This window comes from Pogoniulus pusillus, chromosome 9, assembly GCF_015220805.1.
Source record: "Pogoniulus pusillus isolate bPogPus1 chromosome 9, bPogPus1.pri, whole genome shotgun sequence".
NCBI classification, from domain to species: domain Eukaryota; kingdom Metazoa; phylum Chordata; class Aves; order Piciformes; family Lybiidae; genus Pogoniulus; species Pogoniulus pusillus.
The window spans coordinates 10584934-10603608 of record NC_087272.1 but is presented as its reverse complement, the minus strand read 5'-3'; the positions used below and the strand labels follow the sequence as shown (position 1 = coordinate 10603608).

Below are 18675 nucleotides of genomic sequence, written 5' to 3'. Positions count from 1 at the left end.
GAAGGGGTTAAGAACTCAAATTCACGTCAAGAAGAGACTTCTCAAAGTCTGATGCTTCACAGAATAGGATTTTGGCTGCCAAAGGATTTCCCTTCCTTCGTAATTCATCTTGCTGCATTATTTCTTGTACCCAGGAAGTATGTTCCAGCTAGCTTAAGGAAGATCACTACATTAGAAAGCAGGTGCTTGTGAATGAGAACAGAGGAGTGGACACTTGAAACCACCTGTTTTGGACAGCATGCAAATCCCTGTCCCTTGTACCTTTGTCACCCACACATAAACTAGCAACTTCTTCCTCAACAAAAAAAAAGCCCTCAACAGTTTGCCAGTGACTAATTTGGCACCCTTCTCACACATATTAAATCCTCTCCCTGGAAGGTGAGCCCCTTTTGCCTTGTAATACTTTAAAATGCAATTTACAGTAAATGCTACATTTAAAATACACCTAGACAGATACAGACACGTTCCAGAAGCAGAAACGTTTGCTGCAAGCAATGTCCTCACTAAAAGAAACATATTCAGGTGCTGGAGCATCTCCAGAGAAGAGTAAGATAGCTGATGTAGGGTCTGGAGAACAGGTGTTGAGAGGAGCAGCTGAGGGAACTGAGGTCATTTCGTCTAGGGAAAAGGAGGCTCTGTGAAATAAGGCTGAAGCCAGGTGGGGGTCAATTTCTTCCTGGAGAAGAGGAGGCTCAGGGGGCACCTCATTGCTGTCTACAACTATCTGAAGGGAGGTTGTAGCCAGGTGGGGATTGGTCTCTTCTCCCAGGCAACCAGCAATAGAACAAGGGGACACAGTCTCAAGCTGTGCTGGAGGAAGTACAGGCTGGACGTTAGGAGGAAGTTGTTGGCAGAGAGAGTGATTGGCATTGGAATGGGCTGCCCAGGGAGGTGGTGGAGGCACCGTCCCTGGAGGTGTTCAAGCAAAGCTTGGATGAGGCACTTAGTGCCATGGTCTAGTTGACTGGCTAGGGCTGGGTGCTAGGTTGGACTGGATGATCTTGGAGGTCTTTTCCAACCTGGTTGATTCTCCCTAGTAACAAGTGACAGGAGGAGAGGAAATGGCCTCAAGTTGCCCCAGGGGTTGTTCAGGCTGGATGTTATAAGAAACTCCTTGACTGAAGGGGTTTTGAAAGACTGCAACAGGCTCCCAAGCAGGGTGGCTGAACCCGCATTCCTAGAGGTGTTTCAAAGAGGCAGAGATGTGCTGAGGACCACCTTTAGCACCAGGCTTGGCATAGCTAGGTAACTGTTAGACTACATGATCTTAAAGGTATTTTCCAACCTGAACAACTCTTTGAGTCTATTAAATGTATACATTATATATTATTATAATATGTATAATTATACATAATAATATGTATAATTATACATATTAAGTGAGCTGCCTCACTTAAATGGGCAATACATATAGTGTTGATATAAAGGTTTCTGACAACCACATACAGGACACAAAAGTGCTCTGGGCAGTGCAAGACTAAAATCTGGAAACACCATGAGCTTGCCCACAAATTAAAGGCAGCATTGTAAGGTGAATTCCTCTTTCCTGTTGATGTTCCCTTTTGGTTACTCAGTATAAAAAGAGCAGACTAAGTGCAGAAGGAATATAGATTATTTTATATGCACCTGGAGACATTCAACTGAGGTGCTGGCAGGAGCTAGGGGATGTTAGCTGTTTACTTGCCTGTGTAAGCTTCAAGCCACATGCTATTTGTCTTCTCATCTCAAAGTTCTGGTGTCAGTCTACCAGCAGTTCTTTACTGTTTGCATTGCTCTCTTGGTTACCAAACAGCAATCTGTAGTCACCAAAGACCCAGCTCCTAGACCATCAGATAAGCAATGTAAAAAGAGAAGTGACTGCCCAGCATTTGCCTGGTTTATAAAGATCCTCTCTTTAATTTCCTCCCCTGTGGTGTTAAGCAGGCAGATAGTAAACCAAATGAAATATACAAGTGAAAAAAAAAAAACATTTTCTGTCTAGGTAGCTTTGAAGGAGGCTGAATGGTGAAAAATCCCAAACTCCTGGCACAGAAGCCCTAGGAAGGCTACAGAGTGACAGGAGGAAAGTAGAAAGAGGATAAAGCTATCATTTCTGGCAGAGGGGAGAGGCTAAGAAACTGCCAAAAGCTACAGGAAAGCCCAGAATGAAAAGAATCAGAGTCAAAGCCAGGTTGTTTTTGAATTTGCATCCACCCTGTGAAAGATCTGCCCAAGAACATTTATCAGAAATAAAACCTGAAGGCTTGTTTTTATTTAAGCAGTGAACCTCAACCACCAATGCAAGTGTGAAGGACCAAGGTTCAACTTTGCTACTTTCACAAAGTTGCTGGACTCACTGTGCGTCCTGAGTGACACAGACATGCACTTGGCAGAATGATCACCACTCTGACCTGCAGAACAAAGGAGAGTGAACAGCTTGAAGCCGATTTACTTTGAACCATGTGCTCTTCCATGCATTGTTTAAATTAAACCAAACCTTTCTGTGGCACAGCAATTCTCACTTTAAAGGATTCTTCATACTCTTGACCACATCTGGCTCCTTTGGAGGCTGCTCCTGGTGCAGAATAGATACACTGTTCACTTACTTTACACCATCGTTTGCAACTATTTGTTCACCTCTAGCTTTACTATTTTAATTCAGGGTAACTTTCTGCACACTCAGCCACAGATCTCTGATGCAGTTTGTTCAGCTTCTGTGCTGCAGTTATTTCTTCACTTGCTGCAGGCTGAGTGACTTCAGAGGCCATCTGATCACTGCTCCATTTCATTGGGCCCACTGTGGAACTTTGGAAGGAGTCATGTAACTTTGAACAAAGCATGACAACAGCTTCACAGCTCCCACTGATGGCAATACTCTTTATTAGAAAGAATAGCAAAGTGCTTTCCATAGGATTCATTTCAGACAGAGGTTTTAAGACATGTGGTTTCTCCTTTTGATATGGACAGTTCTGGTGTGCTGATGTTTCAGTGTAAACAAGGCTATCCAAGAGTCTCCTACATGTAGAGTTTCTTCTCTGTGCACAACAGTTCAAACATTTATGTATTTGGTGGGTGTGAAACAGCACTGAAGTGTCCATCCTTTAAAAAACAGAGGTTAGGTAAAAAGCTTTCAATGCATTACGCTGACCAACAGGAACTACATCGTGTTGTTAGGTGTAAGGGACAGAATTCCTTCATCCAATACCTAAATCTGCTTTCAGAATAATAATCATACATGCATCATCTATTTTTACTATACAGACAACAGTGAAATTGTCCTTTTTATTTAAATCAGTCTTCTTTTTTAGCTAGAGACATCCTTTGAACCCTTGGAACTACATCTGGATGGAAAAACACCACAATGCAAGGACTCTTTGCCCACTGCCCTCTCATGTTTGGCACACAGGTAAGATCAGATATCTTTTGACACTTATGCATCATTTCACTGCATTCCATTTTCTGCTCTTTACAGCTGATTTTATCTCAGTCCCTTTTTTTTGGCCTTAACTCCTCTTTCCTGCAACTGACAGAGCAAGAGCACAAAATCAGGACAGGTGACTTGGTGCAAATTGTTATATACAATGGAATGTATGAAATCAAACAGACAAGGGTGTCTTTCATGCAATACATGTTTCTTTCTCTTTTTTTCCTCCTCATTTTCAGTCAATACCAATAGGAGGGCTAATTTTTTTTCCAAGTGTTTAAAAATTAAACACTTCTATGAAGAGCAAGAAATGAAAGTTATTCTCAAGGGAAACCATAGAAAACACACACTGTCCAAGAGCTACCTTTCCCCAGAGCACATGGATACAAACACAGACAGTGAAAGAACAACTGAGATGACTTCCATCAGTGACACAGTCACAGCTGTGCACATATTACAGGGCTGCATGCAAATAAACCATGCCCTCATTAAACTTGGCACTCACACCCTTGGGTCCAGTGGTCCCCATTACTCATGTACAGAGCAAAATCACCACTTCAGGGAAATAACCTGCATGCCATCTCACAGCACCGTGTCTTTACACAAGAGTGCTACTGCACTAAGGACAGAACAGGAACACTTCCTCCTAGGGGACAAGACCCACTGAACAGTACCTTGATGGTGGGAGAAAGGTTGTGGGTTTTTTTGTCTAATGACAGGGTGCTTTTGTAGTACAGCCCTTACACAGAGGAAGAATACAGAGAGATCCACCATTGTATCTATACAAACATACAAAGGTATAAACAGATGTTCTGCTTTCGAAAGGACTTGAAACAAAACCAAAGTTTACCCTTAGGCACTTGTGAGTACAGGGCTCCTGCTTCTGAGTTCAGCCTGCACTTGCTTTTTGTTTTGGGACTTCTTTCCATCTACAAACACCTGTTATCAAATGCTTCCCTGCCTCCACCACAACTATTCTAGTAGGTGACAACCAATGCAGCTTGCCATCTAAACACGCAACTGGGCCCCAGTCCTGTGGCCTTGCAGTCCTGCTGGTCCAACAGAGCCTCTCAGATCCACACTCAAGGTCAATCTGAATGTCAAGAGAGAGGACCTGGCTCCTCAGAAGGTAACTTTGCATTCATTATAAAAGCACAGAGACAGGTCTACAGATGACATGTAGGCACATAAAGCTGTGAAAGGCCTTGGGCTTGCATGTTTGCTGCCCTAAGCAACAACTACTCCATTAATAGGAAAGTCTTTACGGACTCAGCCTTGAGAATCTAGTTGCAGGGCAGGGACTATGGTTCCCTTAGCTCCAGATGTCTCTGAGTAAGACAGCATTTTCAATTCATTTACTTTTGCTCTCTGCTAGCATAAAAATGTATATCAAAAGAGTCACTGCAAAAGGTTCAGTAGTTTTCTATGAATTTCACATCTTCTATTACATTTCTTTAAGTAAATATTGACTTTCACTCTGCCATAGATGAAGGCAATTTTGCAATTGCTTTTCTTACTAAAGTAATACAGAGCAAATATTAAATTGGCAACCCATTCAGTAAAGGTTCTGTCTCAATTTACTGTTTTTCCTTAAATGAGCACATTTAACTTGGAAATATTCAACATGCTCCAGGTACACATCCTGTGGAGCCAGAGTGAACTTTGTACCTCCTCCTGGATAATCTCTTCTCTGATTTGTGTTGCCCGTGACATGCACTTATAGATACATATTTCTGTTGCCAAGCATAGAAATTAATCAGGTAAGAGTACTAAATAAAACAACCACCTGATTCCAACTACTTTCTTGCCCTGCATGGAGAACTGCTTACGTATGCACAGCTCCTAGCTCTGTTGGGTCCAGGCTGCAGCAGGTCAGGGAAGCGTTAAGAGATCTGGTCTGATATCCATGTGGTTTGCTTAGACACTTAACACAGGACCCAAAGGAGGCAGAGAAGTCTGGAATGGCAACTCTCCAACACTGCAGCTCTAACTGCCTGAGAAGTCCATGAATTACACAAATATTTATCTTCAGAAGGAGGGCTGACAAAAAAAGTAAGTATAAAAACAACAACGAGAAAGAAAAACAGCAGCAGGAGCTGAGTTCATTTCCAAAACCAAGGCAAAGCTACATTAGACTATTTGGCCAACAGAGGAATGTGATTCCCTCTCAGCAACAGCTGAAGCTTTTTGTGTGAAGTCACTAATATTAGTGTAAAAGCATTTACACATTTGCTGCCAGGGATTGCTTTCTGGGGTAAGGCTTGCTAGAACCTACACTAACTGAAGATGCTTTTGTGCTGGGAAGTTGAACTCCCCTTAGGAATGTTTGTCATTGTAGGTTTGTTAGCAAACCTGCTCCTCCTGCAGATCTAGCTTTTCAGCAAAAAACTGCCAAATTATGCAGACTCAGGGAACAAAGAGCATGTGAGCCCCCATCCCAACAGAGAAACAGGACACTCTCATCAAGCGTCCTCTTACAGAGAGGAAATTTTCACTATACAAAGTAAGAACAGTGAGGCAGGCAGGGGAAACAAAAAGCCCCAAGAGTGCAGAAAACAGCACACTGGCCACCACTACCTCACAAACATCTTCTTTTCTGGCCTTCCAAGATGTAGTACTGCACTGACTTTGCTTAAATGCCTAATTTTAGTCCCCCTCATCTGAAACACTGGCAGTTCAGCAAGATGCAATTTGAAGCATTGCAGCTTTTGACGTACCACCTGTTTACCAAAACACATAAATCCACTGACACAGTGACAGTATTGAAATACCTAATCCAAACAGTCTGCAAAATTTTACTGTTGTACATAAATAATGACAAGGCACAGAACAGCAACCAGTCCAAGAGCTTGTAGGCCAAGGAACCAGAGCATAACCCAGAAGAAAATAATTATTACAGGCTCTACTATGCGTTCTCCAAAGTACATCCTTGTGAAGCCTATTCTGATTAGGCTTTTGTTTAGTTCACCAAAGAGAGTCCCCATCCTCTTGTAGTCATCTACTACAGGTTCTGCAGTGTGGTTTCTCTGTTCTTGCTGGACCTGTGGACAGAAGACAAAATAAGGAAGCTCTTATTACTGTGGTTCTGAACAATATCAGTATCACCAAGGTTGGAAGAGACCTCATAGATCATCAAGTCCAACCCTTTACCACAGAGCTCAAGGCTAGACCATGGCACCAAGTGCCACGTCCTATCCTGCCTTGAACAGCTCCAGGGACGGCGACTCCACCACCTCCCCGGGCAGCCCATTCCAGTGTCCAATGACTCTCTCAGTGAAGAACTTTCTCCTCACTTCCAGCCTAAATTTCCCCTGGTGCAGCCTGAGGCTGTGTCCTCTTGTTCTGGTGCTGGCCACCTGAGAGAAGAGAGCAGCCTCCTCCTGGCCACAGCCACCCTTCAGGTAGTTGTAGACAGCAACAGGGTCTCCCCTGAGCCTCCTCCTCTCCAGGCTAAACAATCCCAGCTCCCTCAGCCTCTCCTCGTAGGGCTGTGCTCGAGGCCTCTCACCAGCCTCGTCGCCCTTCTCTGGACATGCTCAAGCATCTCAATGTCCTTCTTAAATTGAGGGGCCCAGAACTGGACACAGTACTCAAGGTGTGGTCTAACCAGTGCAGAGTACAGGGGCAGAATGACCTCCCTGCTCCTGCTGACCACACCATTCCTGATGCAGGCCAGGATGCCATTGGCCCTCTTGGCCACCTGGGCACACTGCTGGCTCATGTTCAGGTGGGTATCAATCAGCACCCCCAGATCCCTCTCTGTCTGGCTGCTCTCCAGCCACTCTGTCCCCAGCCTGTATCTCTGCATGGGGTTGTTGTGGCCAAAGTGCAGCACCCTGCACTTGGCCTTACTGAACGCCATCCCATTGGACTCTGCCCATCTGACCAGGTGGTCGAGGTCCTGCTGCAGAGCCCTTCTGCCCTCCAACTCAGCAACATCTGTCACAATGACCCTATGCAACACTATAGGCTGAGGGAAGAGTGGCTGGAAAGCTACCCAGCAAGGAAAGACCTCACAGGGTTGATCAGGTGGCTGAATATAAGTCAGCAAGTGCCCAGGTGCCCAACAAAGCCAGCAGCATCCTGGCCTGGATCAGCAATAGTGTCACCTGCAGGACCAGAGAAAGGATTGTTCCACTGTACTTGGTGCTGGTGAGGCCACACCTTGAGTCCTGGATTGTTTTAGGGCCCTCAGTACAGAAAAGACCTTGAGGTGCTGGAGTGGGTCCAGAGAAGGGCACCAAAGCTGGTGAAGGGTCTGGAGAACAAGTGTGGTGAGGAACAGCTGAAGGTACTGGGGTTGTTAGTCTGGAGAAAAGGAGGCTGAAGGTAAGCTTCTCACTCTTTACAACTCCCCAAAAGGAGGCTGGAGCCAGGTGGAGGTTGGTCTCTTCTCCCTGGTAACAAGTTACAGGATGACCAAAACTGGCACAGAAGCAAGGTAGTGGGGCAAAGAGGCAAAGGGAAGAGGAAGCAGGTTCTGCCCTTTTCCCAGTATGAAAAATGGGGCAAACATATAGGAAGGCAGAAACACACCATTAGATGAAGACTCTGCAGAAAACACACAACTGTTTCAACATGTAAAACATCACTAGATTAGAGCCTGGAATCCCATCTCTCCCAATGTCCAGAAGTCCTTTGCACCAAACCTTTCTGACTTGTGTTGGGGTGTGCCAGGGCAAACATGCTTTCAAGATCTCTAATCCTTCCATTAGGCAGCAATCAAAATACATGCAGCAAGGTACTCATCAATATTTCAGTCAGCTGATCAATAACTCCAACAAATTGCCTGCAATCAGTCTCCTCCTGGATTCAAAGCAAGCATGTATCTTCAGTTCTGCCTTCAAGGATGAAAGCTCTACTGTGTCTCTGGTTACATGGCATAGTCTCAGTGGAGCAACAGAAATTCCCTCCTGCAGCAATGCCAGGCTTGCCATGAGACTCCAAGGAATAATGTGAATTCCTCTTCCCACAGAGAAACATTTAACAGAAGACCAAAGGAAACTGATTTTTTTCCCTTTTTTTTAGTTTTTAGACCACCATGCAGAACCTTCCTGCTGAATGATGGTTGGGTAAAGCACCACGGCTACTACTACAAAAACCCAAACCCATAAATGCCCTGCAGTCATAGAATCATAGAATCAACCAGGTTGGAAGAGACCTCCAAGATCATCCAGTCCAACCTAGCACCCAGCCCTAGCCAGTCAATTAGACCATGGCACCAAGTGCCTCAACCAGTCTCTTCTTGAAGACCTCCAGGGACGGTGCCTCCACCACCTCCCTGGGCAGCCCATTCCAATGCCAATCACTCTCTGCCAACAACTTCCTCCTAACATCCAGCTTAGACTTCCCCCAGCACAACTTGAGACTGTGTCCCCTTGTTCTATTGCTGGTTGCCTGGGAGAAGAGGCCACCCCCCACCTGGCTACAACCTCCCTTCAGGTAGTTGTAGACAGAAATGAGGTCTGCCCTGAGCCTCCTCTTCTCCAGGCTAAACAACCCCAGCTCCCTCAGCCTCTCCTCATAGGGTTTGTGTTCCAGGCCTTCAGCTGTTTGTGCTTGTGGACTTTATTTCTTTATGAATAGAGATATTGGTTGAAACTTCAGTATTAAGTCCCAGAAAGGGAGTGGTGCAGGAAGCCTAAATAGTAATGAATATTGTGTCCAGTTTTTCTGCAGGTCTGCAGAAGAGCCTGAGTGTGGAGAACTGCAGTGTCAGCAGGTATGCACTGACAGCCACTGCCTTGTCTCTTTCCAACCTGATTCTCCGGCCCAGGTGGGTTTCTTCTCCTTACTGTACATGGAAGTTGCAGGTTTTAGTTATTTTGGCTTTAATTGTGCTTCGTTTCAAATAAATGCTTTTATTTTCAAATAAATGTTGACTCCCAGTGGCTAGGAAGCTGCCTGGTGGAAAAGGACCTGAAGGTGCTGATCAGCAGGTGGCTGAGCATGAGCCAGCGTGTGCCCAGGTGGCCAAGGCCAGCAGCATCCTGGCTTGGATCAGCACTAGTGTGACCAGCAGGACCTAGAGATGAGATTGCCCCTCTGTACTTGGTACTGGTGAGGCCACACCTTGAGTCCTGGGTTAAGTTTTGGGGCCCTCACTACAGAAAAGACCTTGAGGTGCTGGAGTGGGTCCAGAGAAGGGCACCGAAACTGGTGAAGGGTCTGGAGAACAAGTGTGGTGAGGAACAGCTGAGGGAGGTGGAGTTGTTTAGCCTGGAGAAGAGGCTGAGGGGAGATCTTCTCATTCTTTACAACATGGGAGTCAGGTGGGAGTCAGTCTCTTCTCTCTAGTACAAGTGACAGAATGAGAGCAAACAGCCTCCAGCCTGTGCTGGGAGAAGTCTGGATATTAAGAACGTTTTTTTTTCCACCAAAACAATGGTCAAACACTGGAGCAGGCTACCCAGGAAAGTGGCAGATTCACCATCCCTGGAGGCATTTGAAAAAGCACATGTGGCACACAAGGACATGATTTAGTAGTGGATATGGCAGTGCTGGGTTAAGAGTGATCTTAACTCAGTGATTTTAAGGGATTTTTCCAACACCACCAATTCTGCAGTTCTCTGAAAGGCAGGGCTGGCTGTGAGTCCCTGCAGGCTCAGCAGGGCAAGGCATTCCTCACCCCTGGAACACTACTATTACAGGAATTCTCTTTTCAAAGAGCACTGGCAGACAAACAGTTATCCTAAGTATAATTGATATACTGATGACAGCAATTAGGGAAAAGAGAGAGAATGTTCTGGGAAGGGAAAATGTATTATTTGCTTCCTGCATGCAGGGACCACAGGGAGCATGTGCCTAGGGGATGATGGTAGAAGGGATCAGAGGGCAGTTTGCATCATAGAACCAGTCAGGGTTGGAAGGGACCACAAGGATTATCTAGTTCCAACCCCCCTGCCATGGGCAGGGACACCCCTTATTCTATTTCTGGTTGCCTGGCAGAAGAGACCAACCCCCACCTGACTACAGCCTCCCTTCAGGTAGCTGTAGACAGCAATGAGGTCACCCCTGAACCTCCTCTTCTCCTGGCTAAACAACCTCATCTTCCTCAGCCTCTCCTCATAGGGTTTGTGTTCCAGGCCTTTCACCAGCTTTGTCACCCTTCTCTGGACACCTTCCAGCACCTCAATATCTCTCCTGAAGTGAGGAGCCCAGAACTGGACACAGGACTCAAGGTGTGGCCTGACCAGTGACTAAAAAACACTTGCCAAATCACAGTATCACAGAATCACCAAGGTTGGAAGAGACCTCACAGATCATCAAGTCCAACCCTCTACCACAGAGCTCAAGGCTAGACCATGGCACCAAGTGCCACGTCCAATCCTGCCTTGAACAGCTCCAGGGACGGCGACTCCACCACCTCCCCGGGCAGCCCATTCCAGTGTCCAATGACTCTCTCAGTGAAGAACTTTCTCCTCACCTCCAGCCTAAATTTCCCCTGGCGTAGCCTGAGGCTGTGTCCCCTCATTCTGGTGCTGGCCACCTGAGAGAAGAGAGCAACCTCCTCCTGGCCACAACCACCCTTCAGGTACTTACTTTACTTACTGGTGTCTCCTTCTCTGGAGACTTTCAAGGCCTGTTTGGATGTGTTCCTCTGTGATCTGTGTTAGATAGTATTGTCCTGCTCTGGCACGGGGGTTGGACTTGATGACCACTTTGGGTACCTTCCAACCTCTAACATCCTATGATACTATGACTTCAATGACTGTGTCCTGGAACCTTGCTACTGCACTAGCCATGAGGAGAACAGGTGTAGTTATGGTCTTGCTTTCCAGGCAAGCAGCGTGGACCAGAGCTTTGCACGCTTAGCCTAAGGACCTTGACATGATTCATTTGGCTCAGGATTTTATTTGCTTGTATGAGGAAAAAAGTCCTAAATAGTGGACCTAAATGAAAGAATTGGATGAGGTTAAATAGCCTCTGTTCTGTGGGAGAAGGGAATGGATGAATACAAGGAACCAGCGAAAGGAAAGGGGAAAGGGGGAAGGGAGAAGGGGAAAAGGGGAAAGGGGAAAGGAAAATAAATCCATTCAACTACTTTGAAGGTATGAGATCCTTAAAAGCAAACCAAGTAAAATTCCCACTCTCTATTTTTCATGACCAATGAATTGAAGAAACCCCAACAGTCTTCTGCTGCTCAGACAACTTGAAAACTCCCACACCACACTCAACTTGGCAACAGCAGCAGGCCAAGTACACGTCTAGCACTTTCTCTTTTCTTCCATCAACTGCCAAAAAGGGCATTACACAAACATGAACTCCAGCAATGGAGGAGAAAAGCCCAAAGGACTGGGAAGATAACTGCTCTCCACCTAACAGCTTGTGATTTTACAGTTGAAAAAATGCTGCTGGGCAAAGGCAGCAACAAGAGAAGGGAGAAGGAAAAAGGTATCCATAAAGTTCTTCATCTTTTCTTCAGAAAAAAGCAGCAGCATCTCAAAATAGTTTTTAGCACATTTCTGATCACAACTGGTCACATTTCCAGTCATAAAATGATGAAAAAGAGAGGCCCTAAGAGATGTTCAAGAAAAGCCTGGATGAGGCACTGAGTGCCATGGTCTCCTTGACTGGCTAGGGCTAGGTGCTAGGTTGGACTGGATGATCTTGGAGGTCCCTTCCAACCTTGTTGATTCTATGATTCTGTTTTATGAAGAGCATTATCTCCATATCAGATAGGAAAGAAATCTCCTCTGGGTTTAGTAGGAAATGTGTGTTTAATGACATCTGAATGAGACATTAAAAACCAAAACAGCAATAAAAAGAAATATAGCAAAATCACATTTACATTTCCACCCCCACATCTTCCTTTCTTTTTCTAAGCAAAAAGTTTCCTCTGCAGTATTTAAGTACTCACTATCTGTTTTGCTCCAGTCACGTTTATTTTTACTCCAGAGGACAGGTGGTGTGTCTGACAGCTGAAACCCAGAGACATTTAAATGTCAAAAAAGCTACTGAAATGTGGCTTTGGGAACGTGCTTACTGTCTGAAACACTTCATGTTTAGAAGAGAGCACCTCACAAAGCCATCTCTTTTTAGAGGATGCAAACTAAAACTGAAAATACTTCAAACTCAATCTGACAGAAAAAATAATGAGGAGAAAGTGAACAGCAAATGAGCAGAGAGACCAGAATGGAACAAACCACAAGTTCTCTCCCCTCCAAAATAAAAGACCAACTTCTGCTAGATGCAGACAAGGACAGGAATCAGCCAACAGACACCTAGAGATACTTCATGGTTAGGTAGTGAGCAGTGTAAGCCCCAGAGGACTGAATAGCTGGAACCTGGCCATCTGACTGCCCAGCGTCTCGCTGTGGACAGGCTTTGCACGCTTAGCCTAAGGACCCTGACACGATTCATTTGGCTCAGGATTTTTTTTTGCTTGTATGAATAAATAATGGACCTAAGTGAAAGAACTGCATGAGGTTAAACAGCCTCTGTTCTGTGGGAGAAGGGAATGGGTGAATACAAGCAACCTGCACCAAGAAAGGGGCAAGAAAGGGGCAAGAAAGGGGCAAGAAAGGGGCAAGAAAGGGGCAAGAAAGGGGCAAGAAAGGGGCAAGAAAGGGGAAAGAAAGGGGAAAGAAAGGGGCAAGAAAGGGGAAAGAAAGGGGAAAGAAAGGGGAAAGAAAGGGGAAAGAAAGGGGAAAGAAAGGGGAAAGAAAGGGGCAAAAAAGGGGCAAGAAAGGGGCAAGAAAGGGGCAAGAAAGGGGCAAGAAAGGGGCAAGAAAGGGGAAAGAACGGGGCAAGAAAGGGGATAGAACGGGGAAAGAAAGGGGAAAGAAAGGGGAAAGAAAGGGGAAAGAAGGGAAAGAAAGGGGAAAGAAAGAAATCTATTCAACTACTCTGAAGGTATGAGATCAAAGATTGGGTTAATGTTCATTTCACAGCAAGAATTTAGACAGTGAACAGCAAGTTCCCGAGTTATGGTCTCTTCCTCCTCTGAACCACAGCTTTGCCCCATCGCAGGGCACCAGGGCACCACATGGGTGGGTCGGTGCAAGCTTTCTGCTTCCTACTCCTCTACATATGCAAACTAGACAGTTTCGTTACTGGCAACACGTGGCACATGCCCAGGATTCCACCCTGCTGTCTCATACCTCAACAAAATTCTTATGTTCTGATTAAAAGAAAATGAAATCTGCCTAAGAAAAGCAAAGAATTACTGGAAATGCTGCTGATCTTTTTCTCCTTCTACTATAGCAGGAAGAGAATGGTAGCCCTCAGCATCCTTTGCTAGCATGAAACAACAGTTACTATTTGATCTTGTCAATATAAACACTAAGAAGATCTTGATAATCAGCCAGACCACCAAGACAGCTGTCTGGAGAAAAAGAAACCAACTCAACAGGCTAATTTCTCTATGGTAATTTTTATAGTTTGAAATATGAAAATATTAAGAGGTTAGGAAAAGAGTTAAAAAAATAATCCCACTTTGTTTCCAGATGAAAAAAAAGGAGACAGAAAACTAAGCTGAGCTTGTTCCTCTAGGATAAAAAAAAAGGTAATAATAAAGGCAAAGCCAAAGATTGGGTTAATGTTCATTTCACAGCAAGAATTTAGACTGCACTTACAAAACAGAAACAGGATGTTTCTATAGAAACAAGCAACAACATAAGAAAAGCAACTGCACTGGGTTCCCTTTAGTCAGCTTTTACAGCAACTCAGGCTTAAGATCAGCAGTTTGTGGAACAAACTTTGAATAGCCAGGAGCAGCTCTGTGTAAAGGAGATGAAAAGGCTTTTCCAGACACTGAACTTGTGTGCATGTGCAGAACAGAGATGGCTTTAAGAGCAACAGAGGCTTTCCCTGACAAACTATGTCTGAGCCTCATCATTTTGGGAGTAGATTTCCCCACTGATAGGGCACCAGATGACAGTGTCACAGGCAAGAACCCAGCACCCTGCTTGTCTCCATAGAATTACAGAATAGACTAGAATCATAGAATAGAATCAACCAAGTTGGAAGAGACCTCCAAGGTCATCCAGTCCAACCTATCACCCAGGTTGGAAGAGACCTCCAAGATCATCCAGTCCAACCTAGCATCCAGCCCTATCCAGTCAACTAGACCATGGCAATAAGTGCCTCATCCAGGCTTTTCTTGAACCCCTCCAGGGATGGTGACTCCCCAGCCTCCCTGGGCAGCCCATTCCAATGGCAAATCGTATTATGATCTGCTGCCTCTCCCCCCAATTTCATACTCTTCCTTATGCTCCTACTGTTCTCCCTGTGACTTGATCCCACTCATGTTGCAGTTTTACACAGGAACTAGATGAAAAGCAATTTCTTATCCATCTTTTCCTTATTCCTGCAACACTTCATTTCCACAGGATTTTGTTATCAAGGTTCCCCCACTAAGACTGGTCAGCTTGACGCAGCACGTGGCTTGCATCTGCCTTATGTTCAACGTGGCATCGTGGAACTTGTTGAAAAGCAAGAGCTGTTAACTTTGCCTTTTAAGGAGAAGAAATTTCTAGTCACTTCTATCTTCAGAATACCTTTTTGTTCTTTAAGAAAAGAGGCTTTCCTCATTGTTCAAGCAGAACATGCTATCCTGCCTCTTGCAGGTGCTACAGGTATGTCTGAAGGGCTTCCTTTTTTTTTCCCACTCATGCTTTTCAGAAAGTTATTATCACATATTATTTTGTAGCTGTGAACCTCTGCAACAGAGTTAGTTTATAGAGCCAGAACAAATTAGGCAACAAGCCCTCCTTGTCAGTTACTGCTGTTTTCACTTCAGAAATAAATCCCAACAACTGCAAGCAGGGCAAGCCTACAATTTTCAGATTATCTCAGTGTGGAGTAAATTAGAAATAGGTTTCCAGCCTGAGGCACATTTTCCACATGTACAACTTGACTTTAAAACAGTCTTGGTCTCTACTACTTACGACTGCAATGATACCATTTCAGGCAACACATGTCCGTCCTGCAGGGCTACCACGAGGCTGTTGATATTATACTCTAGTTCTGTTTCTGATCATTCTTTCCATGCTGGAGAAATAATGGTGATAATTTTACAAGGGCTTGTAGTGATAGGATGAGAGGGAATGGGCTGAGGCTCGAAGAGGGGATATTTAGACTGGAGACTAGGAAGAAATTCTTTATATTAAGAGTGGTGAGACACTGGAACAGGTTGCCTAGGGAGGCCATGGATGCCCTCCCTCTGGAAGTGTTGAAGGCAAAGACTGGATGAGGCCTTGAGTGATCTGACCTAGTGGAGGGTGACTTTTAAAGTCCCTTCCAACCTAAAGCATTCAATGAACTTGAAATTCAAAAAGTTCAGGGCTTGAACTTGGTTAAGACATCCACATCTCTTCAACTCAATTTTCAATGGGAAAGGCCAAAAACTTTTTGTAATCCATCATCTATATCTGAACCCATCAATTACAAGTTAAGATTCTCAGAAGATAAATCCTTCCACTTACAAAAGATAAAACACTGTTCAAAATTATAATAATAAAGTATCCCAAAGAGGTACAAACTCAGGTTAATGGAAAGGTGATTGTCCAAGCTACTGGCAAATAGAAGTACTGCATAGTAAATGAGGAGAGGCTGAGGGAGCTGGGGTTGTTTAGCCTGGAGAAAAGGAGGCTCAGGGCAGACCTCATTGCTGTCTACAACTACCTGGAGAGAGGCTGTAGCCAGGTGGGGGCTGGTCTCTTCTGCCAGACAACCAGCAACAGAACAAGGGGACACAGCCTCAAGTTGTGCTGGGGGAAGTCTAGGCTGGATGTTAGGAGGAAGTTCTTCATGGAGAGACTGATTGGCATTGGAATAGGCTGCCCAGGGAGGTGGTGGAGTCACCGTCCCTGGAGGTGTTCAAGCAAAACCTGGATGAGGCACTTAGTGCCATGGTCTAGTTGACTGGCTAGGGCTGGGGGATAGGTTGGCCTGGATGATCTTGGAGGTCTCTTCCAACCTGGTTGATTCTATGAACATAGATATTTTCTACAAACATTGGGTTTAGCTTAGGTATCAGACAGCACTGTGGATTCTGTGCATCCTAAAGCGGTGTGAGGTGGAGATCCTGGCCTCAGGGAAGCAACTGGGAATTCTGCCACTGCCTTCAATTTAAGATTACAGGAGGCTAAAGCCTGTTACTGCCCAGACAGTTTTCAGTACAGAAGAAAACCACAATGCCACAGCTTTCAGGAACTCTGCTTGCTGTAACACATCTTGGCTTCAAAGCTCCTGTGGATTGACTGGTGGTATGTCCTCTGCTATTACCACCTCATGCCCTACTGGAACACAGCATTTTTGCCTCACAATCCACCATTCTGATCTTATTTCATGGTTTAAGTGGTAACTCTTGATGAGATTTAGACTGTTGTAATATGACAGAGGCTAACCTGTTTTAGCAAATGGGTTAGGAAAGGAGATTTGAGGTCATAGAACCACAGAATCATTTTGGTTGGAAAAGACCTCTAAGACCATTGACTCCAACTGTCAACCTAACACCACCACGGCCATTAAACCATGTCCCAAAGTGCCATGTCCACACATTACTTGAACACCTGCAGAGATGGTGACTCCGCCACCTCCCTGAGCAGCCTGTTCCAATGCCTGACTACTCTTTCACTGAAGAATTTCTTCCTGATACCTAATCTGAACCTCCTCTGGCACAATTTCAGGCCTTTTCCTCTTGTTCTATCACCTGATACTAGGGAGAAGAGACCAACACCCACCTGACTTCAACCTCCTTTTAGGGAGCTGTAGAGAACCAAAAAGTCTCCCCTCAGCCTCCTTTTCTCCAGACTAAAACACTCCAGTTCCCTCAGGTGTTCCTCACAATATGTTTTCTCCAGGCCCTTCACCATCTGTGCTGTCCTCTGGACTTGCTCTGGCACCTGTATTGGAGGTGTAGCCTCAGCAGTTCTGGGTACAAGGGCACAATCACTTCCTTAGGCCCTTACCTAAATACAGGTAAAATACAGGTCACCTTGTGCATCAACCAACAGCTGCCTCACAAGGTGAAGCAGCAACCTGCTGCCATGCTTACAGGAGACTGTCAGTGCCTCCAACACACCCTTGTGAACACCAGATGAGGTGGATGATGCTAACCAGCTTTGCAGCACTTTGAAGGCTACAGTAACTGTAATTATTCTCCTCTTTGCATGCAAACCTACAAAGGGTATTAATGGCATCATCCTCCAGTTCAGCTTTGAAATCTAATCACTGCAGTAGGTAATTCTATAGTCCATTGCAATAATGAACTCCTAAGGCTATGTATGACACTTAGTAACATATCATAGATTCATAGAATGGTTTGGGTTAGAAGGGACCTTAAAGATCATAAAGTTCCAATCTCCCTGCCATGGGTAGGGACACCTCCTAATAGACCAGGCTGAGTCAAGACCCCACGCAACATGGCTTTGAACACTCTCTGGGCAACCTGTTTCAGTGCTTCACTACTCTCAGGGGGAGACTCTATCCTTCTAGTCTTTAAAACATGTACCTGTCAGTAATTTCATTAGGCATATCCTTGCTCACATAACAAGCTTCAAAAAAATACCAGAGCCAGAGGGTTTGGCATTTAAATAGAGAGAATTATTCCCTACAGAGTACTCTCTCTTTTAAAAACCAACACTTTAAAGCATGCACGTTATTATTTGGGTCCTGCTTGTCAGAAAGGTTTCTTCTAGTGCTATTTTACTAGGTGTTATCTTACACAAATGGAGTTTGTTTTGGAAAAAATGGGGGAAAGTAAATAAATAACTCATACACACAGAGGTTACCAGTCCTAGATCCTCACCTAAAAATACTTCTCTAAAAAGGCCAAAGGATTTGCTCCCATGCAGGCTTTACACCAGCTGAGAGAAGTAAGAATCTACACCATTGTCAAGGCATATTTTGACCCATTTCTTTTTCATCACACTCAATGCAAAGGTGGCATCTACAGTTAAGCTGCAGGGAGACAGTAAGGAACAGGAACACACAGGCTGAAGAGCAGTGGTTGTGTTAACAGTGCAAACACTCACAGCAAACACAGCAACAACGTTAGGCCTCCATGAGCACTCCAGCTGAGACCCAGACTGGAAATAGGATTCCTGCCTGCTGGAATGGCAGAGTTCTGCAGCAGCCCCTCTGTGAGAGCAGAAAGGGCAGGGGGGACTGACTCCTCTGAAAGCAATCTGTGTGCAGCCACAGAAGCAAAACAGTGACTGTACACGACCAGGTTTGATGACCCATGAGCCGCTCAAGCCAAGCTGTGTGTCTGTGCTTCTCTTGAGCAGGACAAGCTGGGACTCTGCCAAATTTCTCACCAACCT

General features: G+C 45.0%; 1 protein-coding gene and 1 long non-coding RNA gene across 6 annotated transcripts in view; one reads left to right on the top strand and one right to left on the bottom strand.

Annotated features, from left to right (window-relative positions):
* Nucleotides 1-15965, top strand: part of LOC135178046 (uncharacterized) — a 29979-nt gene extending 14014 nt beyond the window's left edge. Inside the window, exons 3-7 of one of the 3 annotated variants that reach the window (XR_010303326.1) lie at nt 3288-3385; nt 5325-5455; nt 9072-9179; nt 13613-13772; nt 14737-15965. This is a non-coding gene — a long non-coding RNA (uncharacterized LOC135178046). Of the gene's footprint in view, nt 1-3287; nt 3386-5324; nt 5456-9071; nt 9180-13609; nt 13773-14736 lie in introns of all 3 variants that reach the window. The other 2 variants (XR_010303325.1, XR_010303324.1) reach the window with 2 other exon arrangements.
* The window catches only part of FAM241A (family with sequence similarity 241 member A), a 64738-nt gene continuing 48905 nt past the window's right edge, over nt 2843-18675 (bottom strand). Inside the window, exons 4-5 of one of the 3 annotated variants that reach the window (XM_064148500.1) lie at nt 12264-12324; nt 2843-6444 (exon numbers count right to left, since the gene is read on the bottom strand). In XM_064148500.1, coding sequence (XP_064004570.1) covers nt 6199-6444; nt 12264-12324 — 307 coding nt within the window. In that variant the 3' untranslated portion in view covers nt 2843-6198. The remainder of the gene's footprint in view (nt 6445-12263; nt 12325-18675) is intronic. The other 2 variants (XM_064148502.1, XR_010303323.1) reach the window with 2 other exon arrangements.